At 40.5% G+C, this 18,269-nt stretch overlaps 1 protein-coding gene across 7 annotated transcripts in view; it reads left to right on the plus strand.

Annotated features, from left to right (window-relative positions):
* Positions 1-18,269, plus strand: part of UBE3A (ubiquitin protein ligase E3A) — a 90,494-nt gene that overhangs the window by 64,010 nt on the left and 8,215 nt on the right. For all 7 annotated transcript variants that reach the window (XM_075916491.2, XM_075916509.2, XM_075916485.2 and 4 more), the window contains 4 exons: positions 1,316-2,568; positions 6,732-6,876; positions 13,153-13,358; positions 14,710-14,874. In XM_075916491.2, coding sequence (XP_075772606.2) covers positions 1,316-2,568; positions 6,732-6,876; positions 13,153-13,358; positions 14,710-14,874 — 1,769 coding nt within the window. The remainder of the gene's footprint in view (positions 1-1,315; positions 2,569-6,731; positions 6,877-13,152; positions 13,359-14,709; positions 14,875-18,269) is intronic.

Raw genomic sequence — 18,269 nt, forward strand, 5'->3', positions numbered from 1 at the left:
GTGAAGGGTTTTTTGGTCTTTCACTTGCACCATTTATTTTACCTGCATAGACCTGTTAAGACTGGGAACTGATATTATGAAATAATTTAAAAATCAATATAATTTAAAAACTTTATAACAGTAATTAAATGATGCATGTATTATGATCCATAAAGTTAGCTGCAGCAGATTGTTCTATCATGTAGCAATACATTTTAATGAAAGCAGTGTGAATACTAATGTAACACCATTTCCAGTTTGTCGTGAACAAGTAAGTAGTCTTTGGAGAAGAACCCTAACTCATAAGAATGTTAAACAGCAATTACATAAGTTTAGACATTTCTTAATTATCAGGTCTGGATAACCTGAATACAAGAGTTTTAAAAGAGCTGGCTGCTGTCCTTGCTGAACCATTGACGTTGATTTTCACTAAGTATAGGAACCGTGGGAAAGTTCCTGAACTGGAAGAAGGCAAATGTTATCAATGTTTTAAAAGAATAAACAGGGATGGCCCATGGAATGATAGGTCTGACAGTCTAATGTTTATCCTAGGCAAGATAAAGTGATACAGAGTGATCTGGGTCATCTCATAAGCTGGTCATAAGCAGCAAATATACCTTAATTATTGATGTAAAAGGTTAACCAGTTATCTGGTAAGCATAAGTCTTACCAGCATGCTTATCCGGTAACCAGTTATCTATCTTATGAAGATCTCTATTTTTTTTAAATGTTAAAATTTCTCGTGGTACCTTAAAATAGTTGCTGCTGAACAGTGACCATGCTTTTAGTAATTTTCAGCTTAGTTACTTTAATGTGCATTTGATCAACAGATGTTTAACAACTGTGCAAAGATTAATTAAAAACAGTGGTATCCTGTCCTATAACACCAAATGAGGGCAGTTTTATGAAATTACACAGGTGGGTTGGTCTTACGGCTTTAAAGTTTTTAATGTGTTATAAGTTATGCACATTTAAACATTTTACTGACTTTGTTTCCAGGATATAATACTATTATATGTTATCAAATGTATTTCATTTTTCCCACAATTCTGCTATCTCATTAGTGCAATTGACTCCTAGGTCCCAGAGTTCCATAGAAGTAAGGAGTAAAACATTAGAGTATGATGAATGCTATAGTAGATAAGTTTGTGTTTCTTTTTATTAATAAAATTACATAGTAAATTTATCCTAAACTCATTCAAGACTATCAGAATAGAAGGAATTAAATGTGAGGTTCTGGTAAAAACATTGTGTACGTCATTGCAACTTGATAAAAAGGGAATGTATTTACTGAGTCAAGTACATTTCAAATCTGGTCTCTTTTTTAACTTTATAGATGTGACTTACCTAACAGAAGAGAAAGTAGATGAAATTCTTGAACTGTGTAGAGAGAAAGAGGATTATTCTCCTCTAATCCGTGTCATTGGGAGAGTGTTTTCTAGTGCTGAGGCATTGGTACAAAGTTTCCGAAAAGCCAAGCAGCACACCAAGGAAGAGTTGAAGTCTCTTCAAGGAAAGGATGAAGATAAGGATGAAGATGAAAAAGAAAAAGCTGCCTGTTCAGCTGCTGCAATGGAGGAAGATTCAGGAGCATCATCATCTTCATCAAGAATAGGTGACAATACACAAGGAGATAACAACCTACAAAAATTAGGCCCTGATGAAGTATCTGTAGATATTGAAGCAGTCAGACGGGTCTACAATAGATTACTTTCTAATGAAAAAATAGAAGCTGCCTTTTTAAATGCACTTGTGTACTTGTCACCTAATGTGGAGTGTGACTTGACTTACCATAATGTGTACTCTCGGGATCCTAACTATCTGAATTTGTTTGTAATTGTTATGGAGAATGGTAATCTTCATAGCCCTGAATATCTGGAAATGGCTCTGCCATTGTTTTGCAAAGCAATGAGCAAGCTACCCCTTGCTGCTCAAGCAAAACTAGTCAGATTGTGGTCTAAGTACAGTGCAGAGCAGATTCGGAGAATGATGGAAACATTTCAACAGCTTATCACCTACAAAGTTATAAGCAATGAATTCAGCAGTCGCAATCTAGTGAATGATGATGATGCCATTGTTGCGGCTTCAAAGTGCTTGAAAATGGTTTACTATGCAAATGTAGTTGGAGGGGATGTGGACACAGACCACAATGAAGAGGAAGATGAAGAGCCTCTCCCAGAATCCAGTGAATTAACTCTTCAAGAGCTTCTGGGTGAAGAAAGAAGAAATAAGAAAGGGCCTCGAGTGGACCCACTGGAAACTGAGCTTGGTGTAAAAACTATAGATTGCCGAAAACCACTTATCCCATTTGAAGAATTTATTAATGAACCACTGAATGATGTTCTAGAAATGGACAAAGATTACACTTTCTTCAAAGTAGAAACAGAAAACAAATTCTCTTTTATGACATGTCCCTTTATATTGAATGCTGTTACCAAGAACCTGGGATTGTATTACGACAATAGAATCCGCATGTACAGTGAACGACGCATAACTGTGCTCTACAGTTTAGTTCAAGGACAGCAGTTGAACCCATATTTGCGACTCAAAGTAAGACGTGATCACATCATAGATGATGCTCTTGTCAGGGTAAGTCATTCAATAGTGTAAAACTTAAATATGTTGTGATGTAATAGTAGCTAGAACCCTTCACTACCTCAAAAGCAAAAATGTACTTACTAGTTATTAGGTTTCTTCAAGGTGAAATGCATCCTACAAATTTAAGGTCATATCCTGCACACACTATTGGGGGTATAGCATCAACGGATGATTGATATAGTAAGCATAACCCTTCTGATGTTTGAAAACTTTGAACTTAAATTTCTAAACATCTTGTCCATTATTAGTACAGTATCCAGTATTGAATGCAACCATTGCTACGGGATGTTGGCATGCCAACTCTGTTCATAAGTATTAAAGCTCCTTATTTTCCCTTATTTTATTTAAATTATCCTTTAAGATGAAACGTTCTTTGGACTACAATGAAGTATAGGTGAATTTTATTTTCCAGGAAGGAGCTTTAACAAAAGCTATTTGATTGTTTTGTCTCTCTTATTTAAAAAAAAATGTTTTGAATGCGCAATGAGTAAATTAAAACATTCTTTTGGCTTTATCTAAGTATATTAGTAAACCACAGCTTGTAGTGCAGAAGGAAGAGCGGTGACCCTGTTGAAGCTTATTACTGTAAGGAAATGGTTTATTAAATTAAAACCCAGTATAGAAACAAATTGCTAGAACAGCTTTTGAGCACAAACGTATTAGTAGATTATGCAAGGCATCCACTATAGTCTCTAGTAGATAAATAAAATGTTTTATTTTATCTATAATGGATCAACCCAAGGTTCACTCATCTCCTCAAAATAATGGATCAACCCAAGGCTCACTCATCTCCTCAAATCACGTTTCCCCTTTCAATTCTTTCCATGTGCTCTGCTGCTGTTTCCCTGTACAGGTTGCACTTCTAAAAACCAGAACACTCTGATCCAGAAATTCCAGGATGAGAGAGTCCCAGTGCGCTGCTGGGAGTAAAGGGGCAGGGAGCCTGGCACGATGCACGGGGCTCCCTTGCGCCCTTCTGCATCATCTTAGACCACGCAGTCTCTCCACAAAAAAGTGCGGCCCTTGACCACTTTTGAAAATTTTGGAGTGGCCCTCCACCAAAAATTACTACCCAACCCTGATCTACATGGTGCTTGGTCCTGCCGTGAGGGCAGGGGACTTCACTCGATGACCTTTCAAGGTCCCTTTCAGTTCTAGTACTTTATAATTATGACCAGACTGGGAAGAGACTTGTTTCAGCACTGAGAAACAGCCATGTTGCTGTAAAACATAAATTTACTCTGTGTACCCATCTTTTCTCATTTGAGTAAGAATGTGCTTAGTGATTTCACTGCTTGAATAGTTTATAGCTATATCCAAATATGCAGTTTTGTGTTAACCTAATAGAATTATTGCAATAACTCCAGGTGCTGCCCCACTGCAGGACTTGATTACATAAAATCTACTAGGTTGGGCCTACCTAGGCTCTGGTGTGAGAGGGGAATGTCTTTCTCATTAGTTGGGGGGCACATCAGCGAGGGTTTTTTTTTTTTTTTGTTTGGTGGTGTGTGTTCTTTTCTTTTCACTTGTGTACAATCCCCAGTTGACTTTTCTGTGGGTCAACAGCCCCCGAGCCAAAAATGGTTCTCCACCCCTGTGTGCATAAACTGCTGGAGCTAGCGGGAGGCAAAGTACACTTTTTCTGTTTATAATATTGTTTATAATAATGAGAGGATAGCCTAAAACTAGATAGCAGTCAGTTTCAAAGGATAGAAGCTTCAGAGGGTAGCCGAGTTAGTCTGTACAGGATAAACATAAACAACAAATGGTCTAACAAAACACGTAGATGGTGGTATGAGCTTTTGTGGGCTCCGCCCACTTCTTCAGATGACCGGAGTTTGAAGAAGTGGGCTGTGCCCACGAAAGCTCATGATACTATATACATGTTTTGTTAGTCTATAACAGTGATTCCCAACCTTTTTCCCATGGAGAAACCCCTAAAATAATTTTTCATATCCCGAGGAACCCCTGCCTATGAAAACATTTGTTTGGCCAGAAAAAGTTGACAGCGGGGAGCGCAATTCAGTTACTGCTAAATTATTGACAAGAACATTTATTTGTAAAGAGCTGTTTATATATAAAAATAAATGTCAGCTTACATTGTAAGAAAAAAAAATGGAGCATTTTCCTGTCTTTTTTTATCTTTTTTTTTCAAATATAAATATATCCATACAAAGTGTGACTTTTCATTTTTGTGCAACTTGCTCAGTTACTAAATAGCTTGCTTCTTCAGCCTTTTCACTGATAGTTACCTTTTTCTCAAAAACTTTACGTTGTTTTCCTTGTGAATCCAAAAGTCATTGAAAGTAATCAACTGTTTTATTTGACAAGTGGCCATTGTTAGCAGTGAAGTGTCGATTTAACTTGGCCAGGACCATAGCTGTGTGTGTGTGTGTGTGTGTGTGTGTGTGTGTGTGTGTGTGTGTGTGTGTGTTTTTCCCCCGCAAACAATGCACAATGGAATGGGGCAATTTTCATCTTCAGTTCATGTAAAACCCATGGCAAAGTAACTATGATTCTAAAGGCGAATTTTTTTAATATCAGTCACTTCTCTTCCTGTTTCACTCGTACTTGCCTCTGATAATTTTGATTCATTTTCACTGCCCTCTCTTTCACTGACGTTCCTTTTCATATACTTCCACATTTTTTAAATTTTCAACGGCTGTATGAAAATATTGTTACGTAGATGAGATTTTACATACACGAAAACAAGTTTCAGTAAAAATGTTAATTACAAAACTATGCAAAGACTACAAATCTATAAAATAGCGAACGACCATAAGGTGCACTAGAAAAGACTAGAAATGCAGAGAATTCTGGGAAGCAGAAGGGCAGACACAATACAACTAAATATAACCTTAGATATGAACCAACAAGAACAAAACAAAGAGGCAGTTGGTAACGTATGAAGATTACTCCAGTATTGCCAATTGCCGGACAAAAATTCCCATGATATTTCGAGGGATATTTGGAATTGTTCATGGCATTTCAAAATTTTTATTTATTCATTCCACGATTTCTCGCGGAACCCTGGTTGGGAAACACTGGTCTATAAAGTTCTACCAGACCATTTGTTGTTTTTTAAGTTTCAAAGGAGTATTACATGCTGTACATTCATGAAGGAAGACCTGATTGGGGAGGAGAAAAAAATACTGTATATACTCGAACATAAGCCATTTCGTTTATAAGCCGACCCCCCAAATTTACAGAAGAAAAAAATGGTAAAAAGTCACTGACCAGTTTATAAGCCAAATCCAGAGGCCAGGTTAAAATAACCTTTTAAATTTTCCTATCAGCAGATTCAATCATTCATTTAATGTAAAATCCATTAGTATGACAAGAAAATCTCAGTGGAAAGATTCTTTGTTCCTCCTAACTTCTGTGATTCATAAAACTTACAATACAGTGTTCCTTGCCAGCAACAGTTTACTTCAAATTCACTTACGCAACCCCCGTGTGTAAAATACTGCACACGTGTACAGTTATTTACACAAGTGTGGAAACGGCACTAAGATACACCACTGTAAGCTACTCCTTAATTTCATGCATCTGCTTGTATTTCTGCTGGTATCAAAAACTCCAGTGTAGGAAATCCATAAGGCTAGTTGTTTCTATTTTCTCCAATGGTGAAAGTAACTTAAAATGTATTACAAGTACTGTCCTATTGCATCTCAGGTCCCTGCCAGGTCTTTAAATAACCCCCTGCTGGCTTTTGCTGCAGCTCAGCCAGATTTTGCTGGAGCTGAACACCAGCACGTACCTGCTTGCTTTCACCTCTGGTTTTCTCAGGCCAAAAGAGTACTCGTTAGAAAAGTGATACGGTCCTATTAAAGATTCTTGTATAGAAACATCTCAATATTTCACAAAGATTCAATTATAGGATGAATGAATTTACATGTATATGAAATCAGTGTATTTGTTTTGTTAAAGAAACTACATAAATAAGTACAAGAGACTTCTTAAGGGTTCTTCAGTAGATTAATACTGGTGAGTCTGATTCTCTCAGTCCTTCCCTTTCTGTTTTTATCTTTATTTTCATTTTTTATGCAGCGGGATTTAAATGTGGCAGACTGTTGAATGTAATGATAATTTTCACTGAAAATTAACAGAAAGGGAGGTGATATACTAATGACATGTTTGTATTGACCCAATAGCTAGAGATGATTGCCATGGAAAATCCTGCAGACTTGAAGAAGCAGTTATACGTGGAATTTGAAGGAGAGCAAGGGGTAGACGAAGGAGGTGTTTCCAAAGAGTTTTTTCAGCTAGTTGTGGAGGAAATCTTCAACCCAGATATTGGTATGCAATTTAATTTTCTCATCTCTATGAAATCCATGCATACATAGCTTCTTCTCATACCTACTTCCTTATTATAGGTATTATACTTTTTTTTCTTCTGGATCCCTTGTTGAGCCATAAGGGCATCTGATTCAGTTTGGGATCCTGTATCTGATACAGCCACCATCTAAAGGGCAACTAGAATGACTGCATTATTTTTTGCCACTAGTTGAAAGTTACCATTTTGTTTTCCATTAAGGAAAGCAATATTTTTATTTCTGCCTGCTTCTTAAAACCTGAATCTAAACCTTCTTTCAGCTTATCCATTGGCTGCAAGTTTTACTTCTACAGCTAGTAATCAAACCTTAGAAATAAAAATAAAATTCCAAATGCTGAAGGCAAACCCAAATAAATAGATTTTTTTTTTCAAGTTTTCAAGATTTGGCAATATAAAAGGAATTATTTTTGTTCTCAGATAGTGATACTGATTTTAATTTTTGTTGACAGTTTATAAATAGTGTCAAATTCAAATCAATTTAAAAGAAAGTTTAGCAGTAGTTTCTGGTATTACACCTGCCCCTGAGTTCCCCTACCAGTTTTTGTGGTTTACAATTACATTTGCCTTGTGTGTGGCTTTTTAAAATGTTTTTATGTCCTCATCTCACTTCGCTCTCTACTGCTGTGTGAAAGATCCACTCAGATGAGAGTACTGACTAAAGAATATACACACTTCTACCCAAAAACATAAATTGAACTTGAAAAAAGGTCTGTCTAGTTGCTTAGAATTGTTGTTTTAAAATTCATACATGTATGATTTATCTAGTTGAACATTCCCCTTTAAAACTGAATATAACAGAAGGGTATTATGTGAGGATGAGGAAAGGGAAGAAATGTAAAAGGGATTTTTGGGTGTCCACTGTATCTCCTAATTTAGGTTTTTATAAAAATGTTTTTACAAAATTTAAAAGATCACTAGAGACTTTAGCAAAACTTTTAAAAATTGTAATAAAAATAGTTTGATTACACAAATATTACCTTGTTATAACACAATCATTGCAAAACGTGAAAATGAAACTGAATAGAAACAATGATAGAAATGATAGAATAGAAACAAGTATGAAATTGGCTAGTTTCTTTTCATTGTCAAAAATCAGAATAATAACAGAAAATAAGTTTTTTGGGGTGCTTTCAGTTTCACTATTACAATGCATAATGTAGGAAAGGAATTCACCTCATAAACATGCCTATTACAGTTTGAACTGTTTTGTATGTAACAACTTTTATATAGCTGTTGTGCATGAAGTTTTTAAATTAAACATTTCAGGAAGTCTGTTTCTTTATCTGGTGCATTTCAGTGGACTTATTTCATGCATGCCTTTATGACCTATTCAGTGAACCTATATCCCTGTGTTAACGTCTTCATCTAAACGGATGTCTTATTTCATTAAACTCACACTTTGAAGAGTAAATAGAGATGCAGTTTTGGCCACTTTTTCATTCATTGTAATTTAGTTTGTTTTGAAATCTAGTCCCCCCTCTTTTATTTTATTTTTTTTAAACGGAGGAGGGGGGAGTGAGAGGAAATTCCATGCCCTTAGTTATACAGTCAACATTGATGGGATCAGCAACTAAATTGTCTGAAAACAAGCTTCTCATGCCAGCAGCAACCCTAAAAGGACCTCAAGGGGAGAGAATGTATTTTGAGTTACTAGTAGCCGAATTAGAAGGGCAGAGAACACACTACTGCTGAGGAGCATTTGGGTTTGGCAGGCATCAGAGCTGGCAGTGAGATACCTAACTCTTGTCATTTTATAGAACCACTTCTCAATTAAATGTATTTTCAATTAATTTGTCATATTTCATGTTGTGCATACCATAAACCTGCACCAACCAAAAAGGATCACATTCACAATCACCATCACATATGTATTAGATTGAAGGTTTTCTCCTGTTAGTCCCCTTTATGAAATCAGTGCAAGAAATATATAGGTTATTGGTTTTTATTGAACAAATATTTAGAGAGATTTTTCAAAGACATGCCATGCAGTAAAGTGGAAGTTAATGGGAATTAATGACTTTGTGCCTTTGAAAATCTTTAATATAACAAAAACCTTCCGTGTATAACTGTGATATCTAGAAAAATTTAAGTTGGAATCTTCTTTCATTTGATAGCAGCAGTTATTCCAAATTTTATCATGTTCCTTACAAAAGTGCATTCTTAAATGTTGATGTTTTATAGATTTTTTTTTTTAGTTGAATAAGCACAAACCTCCAAAAGCTAGCAAAATTGGTTACTCTTTAAATAAAAGTAAATTCAGTTATACCCATTTTCTGTACTCTCCACATAAACTAGGCAGCAAATTTATCTCAAACTCTGTGTGTTTTGTCCTTGTCATGTGATGCTAGATACTTTAAGCATTGCTTACTGCAGTTTATGCAGCAGGTATACCAGGTTTAAGATATCTATAGCCATAGGAATTTAATCATTGCAGAGAGTAAAAGGTTTAACAGGATGAAATTATCCAGACTCTTGCGCAGGAAAAGTATATTATGAAGGTAGCACCGGAGTCATGTAGGACTTTTGATTTGAATGTGAAGTGTGATATGTCCCTGCATTTTTTTCAGTGCCTTCCATTAAAGAAACTCATCACACTCTACAAACTCCCGTTAGTTTGGCTTTAGCTCTCCCTGAGAGTTAAGAATTATCTGCAATTTGAGAGAGCTGAAGAAGTGAGAGAGAGAATATGATTTCACCAAGGTCACAGAGGAAATCTATCCTATTACGGGGTGGAGGCCACCTTGGTCCCAAACAGTGAAGTTTGCCAAATCAAGGGAGATCAAAGTTCTCCTCTGGCCCTGCTTCCTGCTGCTGGCCCCACTGCCCCCATTCCTGCCAGGGCCGTGCTCCTCACCACAGGGGGCACCACTACAGCTGCTCTCCTGGCCTCCAGCCCTACTGCTTCTGGCAGGGCTGGAGTTCCACTTCTCACAGTGCTAGCTCAGGCAGGGCTGTGCTCCCTGCCCTTGTTGGTTGGAGCTGTGCTTGTATGTGCCAGCCCACTGCTTTCAGCTTGAGCGGGGCTGCGTTTCATACTGTGCCAGCCTCACTAGGCTGGTGCACTCTCGGGCACCGGTCCTACTGCCTTTGTCCTATGTAAAGGTGTGCTCCCTGCCACCAGCCCCAGCAGGGGCTGTGTTCCCCACCATGCCGGCCTTGCTGCCACTGAGGCTTCACTCCCCACTGCTACTGAGGCTGCACTCCCTACTGTCAGCCAAATTCCTGAACCTGGCCAGCTGGGGCTCTCTGGTCCAGCAATATCCGTGGTACTGTTGCTGGACGAGAGTCTCAGACTTTAGAGGTTTAACCTGTAGTGGGAATGGAACCTAGACCTTGGATCATCTTTGCTGCACTTCTTCCAATTTGTGTAGTGAATGAGACAAGATGAGTTTCATTCACCCACCACGCTGTGCGCTGATGGCCTGATTACAATGGGATTTGGATAAGGCTCTGAATTAGGATCACGTCCTATGGGAAAAAATATTGATTATGTAATTAAATACTGCCAACGCTCAATCGGACAGAATTAAGGTTTGTCTTCAACAGCATAGATGAGTATTGATAAATTATTTCCATTAATTCCCTTTAATTAGAGATTTATAGTGGATAACTTTAGACTTTTTCCTGTTTTCAGTTTGCACTCGATTTAGACTAAACATGATTCATTGGTGTTCAGAAAATATGAGAATTGGTATGGTATGATGAGATTATTTTTGTTGTTATAGCGCAATTCTATATAATATGTCCTGCAACTAGAAATACAACTTATATAATTTCAAATTTTTCTACTTGCTTTTGTTTTTTGCATTTTTTAAGAGATAACATGCCATTGTGGCATCACAGTTATGACCTTATATGGCAGGGCTACTCAACTTTGGAAGCTCTGGGGGCCACAACGATACTCATAGTACATGCCAAGGGCCACAACTTAAGTGTGGTTGCATATACATGTAAATATATATGCAAATAGCTTAGTTCACACTGATGGGCATGAATACAAAGGTTAAGGCAAGACTACACAACACACAGGCCCCAATTAAATCAGTTCTGATTATATTAATAAATGCAATATTTACCCAATTTGCACCCATATGACAGCACTTTTAATGAGCAATGACAATCCAGGAATTTAACTATACTAAAACACATATCAACAGAAAACCATTATATTGACTACTTTTTTATTTTGGCTCCCATTTGCAGGCTGCGTGTTGAGCCACGCGTAAACCCAAACTGCACCGTGGGCTGCAAACATACACCCACTGGCCACGTGTTGAGTAGCCCTGGTGTAAGTTATCACTTCTGTGAATTTGAACAACCTCTGGAAGTGTTAGTGTAAGAAATTCTCAAAATCAGAATTTAGAGTGTTTGAGATTTTTGTAATAAGTGTCATAAAAATAAACATGTATTTATTAGGAAATTAGTAACAGATGAGTTATCTTGCCTATTCCATATTAAAATCTGTTTAAAAGTCAATTTACAATAGCCATGAAAAATTGTACTCACGAATAAAGTGAAGGGGAGTAAAAATTATTAGGTTTGTTATTGAAAATCATTATAGTAAAGGGGATGAAAATAAGTACATTTTTGTGCTGAGAACTGAGTTAATTATGATGACTTTTTAAAGCATACTGCAATCTTCATTGTTTACAGTGGCTCTCGTTGTTGTTTTGTAACAATCTTAATGTGTTTTCCATCTAATTTTTGATTGGTGAATAAAAATATTAAAGTAACTTCCTTTTTTGCCTTATCTGTGGTATCTTATGTACGTGGATGTGGATAAACTAATGTTCTAAATTATTCTCCCAACAGCAAATTCTGCAAGAGTTGCTCATACTGTATGTTTTAAAACTGTTCCCTTTGCCTACAGAATGTATATGCCACCATTTTTCTTGCAGTGGTAATCTAGAAGACCACTTGATTCAGAAACTTCAGTGATTCAGAAAGCAGAATGCAGCCTTCACTTTACTTAGTGACGTGTTTCATAGAGAAAATATACTTGTTCCAAAAACTGCTTGGTGTTTCCAGTTCATTGTGTTGCTGTCTGAGCGCTTGTTTACATTTGAAAATTAATTTGGATTAAGGAGAGTCCACCTCTGGAATTATTCCTGAATAGGTATTCAGGAATAATTGCACATATTGACAGTCCCAAAGACTGCTTCTCTCTTTTATGTACCCTCCAACTGATTGAGATCTGTTAATATCCTTTTACAACCCTAGTTTCTGCAGGTGGTCCAATTTTTGTGAATGGTCACAAATCTGGATTTGGAATTCACTTGCTATGTTTAGCTGGAATTTGTTGACCTTCAAGGTTTTGTCAGTGGGGGACTGCTTTAGTGGGATACCTTGTTTTGTGATTTGGGGAATGTGATATTGCACTCGGCCCAGGGTCCCTTCTTGAGACCTCCGGATTCTACCATACCAGGGAGAAGCAGAACAGAAGTCCTCCAAATGACCTAGAATGTTTGGAGGGAAGCAGCCAAACGGCGCTGCAGGGCCCGTGTCAGTCAGTTGCTGTCTAGAGCTGGAGGAGTGAGAACTGTGTTCCTGGCTGGCTAACTGAAGGAGCAGCAGAATCATGGACAGATTGGTTGCTGGCAGGGACTGAGGGAGCAAGAGGGAGCTCCTGGCTTCTAGGACTGAATAAGGACTGGGTCCAATGAAGGCTGCAGGAAGACAGTATTTACAGGGAAGAAGTCCTAGAGATACGCCCCATGCTAGGCTTGGGGACTATTTAAAGACTGAGCCCACAGAGGGTTACCGAGATACTAACAGAGAGGTCCTGGGATAGACCTCTGTTTGTCTGTATGCCCTAAAAGGGGTCTGTTCTGTTTGACATATAGACTGAGAGAGAAACTCGGCTGGAGGGCTGAGTTGTTGAAAACCCTCCTGAGAAACCACAGACAGGGTTCACCACAAATTGAGAGACTGCAGGATATGCATTCAATCAGAAGGCATGCGAGTGAGGTGGGTGCCACCCCACTGCAGGGAGACTTTGGGAGATTGGTTATATAACTGATGTATGTGTTACTGAAGGCTGGGATCATCACATTTTATAAATCTGGGACAATAAATTCATGCTATGACTATGTAAATTTTTTGATAAAATGAGACTAAATTTAAAATGTAATTTTAGTTGTATATCTGGTGTAGATTGATTTTTAAGATGGATTTTTAAACTGCTCTACATTATTGTTTTTCTAAATATAAAAGTAATCATTTAAAATCATTTCTTATAGGTATGTTCACATATGATGAGTCTACAAAACTGTTTTGGTTTAACCCATCCTCTTTTGAAACTGAGGGTCAGTTTACGCTGATTGGCATAGTACTGGGTCTGGCTATTTACAATAACTGTATACTGGATGTACATTTTCCCATGGTTGTCTACAGGAAGCTGATGGGCAAAAAAGGAACTTTCCGTGATCTGGCAGATTCTCACCCTGTAAGTTCATTATGTTTCTAGAATTTATTGCTACAGATTACAGGAAATATATGTTAATTTAGTTTAATTTTTCAACACAAACTGACTCAGAATAAGAGAAATAACCACAGAATGTGCCCACGAATGAGGTATGTGTCAAAAAGTAGATGATGGTATCAAGCACATATAATTTGGAAGAGTATGCATTTTCAAGCAATAGGATAGCTAATAGCTAATAGGTCTGGAGATCAAGCATTGCTGACTCTGCCTCACTGTATGAATATGGGCAAATCACTTAACATGAGCAACAGCAAACCAGTCTTTAAAATGAGAAATATTGGTAAATAATCTTTTGTAAATCATTTGTTAGAAATCCCTATGAAAGTGCAAAGCTGTAGTGACAGTGGTGGTTTTTTGTTTATTTTTTTAAGTATAAGGCAGTTGTGGCAGGTTGTGATAATTCACAAACTCTGGAAGCAGTTATCGGTTTTCTCACATGATCTTTGTAGTCTCACCATCTTAAAAACAGTAGAGATAAAGGAGAGAGGGAGGGTGCTTTTGCTGATGGCTGTATAATAGCAATAAACCACAGTAAGTATGTGGTGTTAGATGGTTAAGCACATCTCACATATTGGGACTCAGCTGTCCTGGCTCGCGCCTTTGGCAGCTCTTACTACATTTAAAAAGCAGAGCCGCAGCGAATCCCCTTATCGTCTAGTAGAGTAGTTGATGGACATTCCATCAACTACTCAATTAGCTTCCTAACCACTATTTAACATCCCTAATAGTATCATGAGCTTTCGTGGAAAAAACCCACTTCTTCAGATGAGATGATCTTGAGACTCATATGGGGAAAGTTCACTGTACTTTCTCTAACCTTCAGTTTGTATCTTTGAGCAATTCATACCTGTCACCTCATGGCAGTCCTTGAACTCTTGCTGCATATTCCCTGCTGCTGTGGGGAGGTATTCCTAGGCAGCGACTCAGAGGTGTAGGGCTTGTGACTGCTTGAGCACCCGGACTCAGAGTGCTCCCCAAAACCTTTCAAATAACTTAAATTATTTTTTTTAATTCTACTTATGCAAGGCAATTACTGACCCTAACTTGTACTTATTTTCAACTTGAGGGTTAAGTATTTAGTAATGCTTTAACTTCCTCTTCTTTGTGTTATGTACGCAAACATTTTTCCCTGGTATTTTTAGTAATTAAGTTGGGATTTGATACAAAGTTGTGACTTCCCCTAAAAGGGTATAGCTGACCATCCAAGCATGTTTTTGACAATCCGTATCTAAAGCCCTACTTTGATTATCGTTGGCAGTATATAGTCGAACTTGTATTTTACAACTGTCATCAAATGTTTTTATTTTATTAGGTTCTTTATCAGAGTCTGAGAGACTTGTTACAGTATGAAGGAAGTGTGGAAGATGATATGATGATAACTTTCCAAATATCTCATACGGATCTATTCGGCAATCCAATGATGCATGATTTAAAGGAAAATGGTGATAAAATCCCTATTACAAATGAAAACAGAAAGGTAACTCACAGGGCACTCTTGTCAGTGGAATGATCTTGGTCATTATGTGTAGCTCAGAATTTCAGTCGTTCTCTAGGCAAGTTACAGAAACATTAATTTCATCTAGAGATAAATAGTTAAATTTAAAATTCTAATAGTCCAGTTTAAGAAGCAGAAGAAAATACTTTTGTAAAATTCTCTAGCATGTATGATTTTGAAAATATCAGTTGAATATACAATTGCTGTACCACACATGTCTATATATAACAGGTCAAATATTTGAGACTCTTTAATGTCAAGCAGCTATCAACCTAGATATCTTTTCAGGATTAAATTGTGCATATACAGATTGCTGCGTAATCAGGTTATAAAACTAATATATTGAAATATGCATACCAAAGTTTACATTGTGTCTCCCCAAACAAGTTTTGGACTCCGTATCAGGATCATCTTATAAGAAAATGTGCCAGACCAAAAGACCATCTACTCTATCCTTTAGTTGCTGAATGGTCTTAGATTTCATAAAAATGTAGATTTCTTCTTCGAGTGATTGCTCATGTGCATTCCAGTATAGGGGTCTGCGCGCACAGTGTGCTCGCATCGTCAGAAGCTTTTCCCTCAGCAGTATCCTTAGGGCCAGCAGGGAGCCCCTTGGAGTGGCACCAGTATATCAGCACATATATACCCCGGCTTGACCCTTCACCCACTCAGTTCCTTCTTACTGCCGTGACGGTCATTGGAAGAACCCTCAGCTTGCCCTCGAGTTGTTTTCCTTTGCTAATTCCTCTTCTTTGTTATCAACGTTCTTCAGTTAAGGACCCATAAATCTATTTGAAAAAACTTTCCTTTGTGTTTACTCTTTCGCCCTGCTGCACCGCACCGTGCGCCCGCAGCAGGGCATGCCTGGCCCGCAAGACTTCAAGCCCTGTAGGAGGTGCAGCAAGTCTATGCCGTGTAGTGACCCACACTCCTCGTGTCTGAAGTGCGTGGGGGAATCACATATAACATCTGTGTGCAAGATTTGCAAAGCGTTCAAGCCCAAGACCAAACATGAGCGTGAATCGCAGCTCAAGGTGCTTCTAATGGAGGTGGCACTCCGGCCGGCACCGGCTTTGGCACCAGGGCCCAGCAGCACACCGGTGCGCAACACCTCCCCAGCACCGCACAGGGCCAGGCACTGCTCCCACTCGCCAGCACCGCCTAGGAAGAGGCAGCCTGCTAGGGGTCAGTCCCTGCTCAGGCACGCACCCTCCATTTACTCTACAGTGGGGCATGTGGTGCCAGTCAGTCCACAACCTGGATTGACGGGCAACTACCCTTCTCGTCGACGGGACGCCAGCCCCCAAGACGACTTCCTGGGCCCGTCTACCCCGGAGGCTTTGGAGGCGGCGAGAGTACTCATCAAGTTGTCTCTCTCCCCTCCACCCACCTTGCCACCCTCTAGACGTCACGGGGATGCTTGGCACTGCTCTCCCTCCACGGCACCACAGGAGTCGGCGCACAAGGTGTGAAGACATTTGCCACATGTGGCACCGCACACAGAGGGGCACCAACACCGGATGCGACCTGCGTTACCTGCCAGATGCCTGTACCGACCCCTGGCACCGCAGCCCCATCTCCACCCGGGGAACCTGCCACAGACATGCCCCCCGCCCCCTTCATCCTGGCACCGTGGCAAGCCTGAAGCCATGTCGCGGCATGCCACAGCACATTCGGCATCTGCACCACCGTAGTCTGCATTGGACTATTCTTCTGACTCTGAAGTGGAATCAGCATGGTCATCAAGGGCCTCCAGGTCCCACTCACAGCACCTGTCCCGGCACTGCTCTTCTCCGCAGCGCTTCCAACAGCAGTGGGGCCGCTGATCCCGGTTCAGATGCTGCAACAGACTTGGCCTTCCCAACCACCTGGGCAGTGGCCTTTTTGGACTCCCTGGGCCTACCATCAGAGCCAGGGCTCCATTCCTCCCAGACCGGCCTCCTTAACTTCAGACCCGCGGGTCCCTCCATCGGCTATTCCTCTGGTCCGATCTCCCACCTCAACGCACTCATTGCCTCCGGGACAGTCATCCCCGAGCCCAGGGGGGAGTATGGCCCCTTTAAGCCAACCTCCCCCTCCTCCCTCTGGGGCCACCTCAGAGGGCTCAGGAAGTATGGATGCCCCGGTGGGTGACGTAGCAAAGGAGTCAACATCCTCTTCCCCGGACGAAGCACTGGCCGACGACGACACCCTGCCTCCCCCTTCCAATATGCCATCGATGGATACAAGGGCCCATCAGGACCTGTTCCGCCACCTGGCTCAGAGTCTGGGGGTCCAGGTGGACAAGATCGCCAAGGACTCGGATCCAACCGTCAACATCTTGCACGCCGATACCCCATCCAGAGTGGCATTGCCTATCAACAAGATGGTCGCCAAGATTTCGGCAGCCCTGTGGCAGACCCCGGCCTCCATCCCACCCATGGATAAGTGTGCAGAGCAGAGGTATTTCGTCCCTCAGAAGGGTAACGAGCACTCTCATACTGGCTCTCTGGTCATACAGGCGGTTAACCAGAGAGGCAGGGGCAACCCGCAGTTACTCCAAAAAACAGAGAGGCCAAGAAGACAGACTTATTGGGCAGGAAGTTCTACGCCTCTGGGGGCATCCAATACCGTATTGCCAACCAGCAGGTCCTTCTGTCCAGATATGCCTATAACACCTGGGCGTCGATGGCCAAATTCACGGACTTACTTCCCCAGGACTCCCGGATAGAATATAAGGCCCTTCAAAAAGAGGGGAGGGCAATTCCTTGAGCAGCATTGCAAGCAGAGCTTGATGTGGCTGATGTGGCTTCCCGAGTCATGGCCACTGGGGTAGTCCTACCCCGCAGCTCATGGCTTCACGGCTCAGAGGTGCTGCCAGAGGTCCAAAATACACTCCAGGACCTTCCTTTTGAAGGCACCTCTCTCTTCTCGGAGCACACTGACCAGCGGCTACATGGCCAGAAGGACACGAGAGCCACATTGAAGTCCTTAGGCCTACACACTCCTGTCACTCAGAGGCGTTCGTATGTTAACAGGCACGCTACTAGAATGCCCCCGCAGGGTCTATGCCCCGACTACACCTGACGTTGGGGTAGGGGTCATAAAACAGGAACAACCGACGCCACTCCCGTCCAGCCCAGGATTCCAACCAGGGGCCCTCCAGCAAACCCCCCGAACTCCGGCAGGGCCTCGTACCAGTCTCCCTATTCCCCTTCTTGGACTGCTTATCCCACTTTCTCCAAGCCTGGCAGTTAGTTACATCAGACTGATGGGTCCTGGAGATAGTGGAATCAGGCTATGCTATTCCCTTCCTCTCTCCCCCATCTTCCCAGCCCCCTACACTGTCCCTTTTCAGAGACCTCTCTCATGAGCTTCTGTTACAGGAGGAAGTAATT

This window comes from Pelodiscus sinensis, chromosome 1 (assembly GCF_052426305.1).
Source record: "Pelodiscus sinensis isolate ZL-2025 chromosome 1, ASM5242630v1, whole genome shotgun sequence".
NCBI classification, from domain to species: domain Eukaryota; kingdom Metazoa; phylum Chordata; order Testudines; family Trionychidae; genus Pelodiscus; species Pelodiscus sinensis.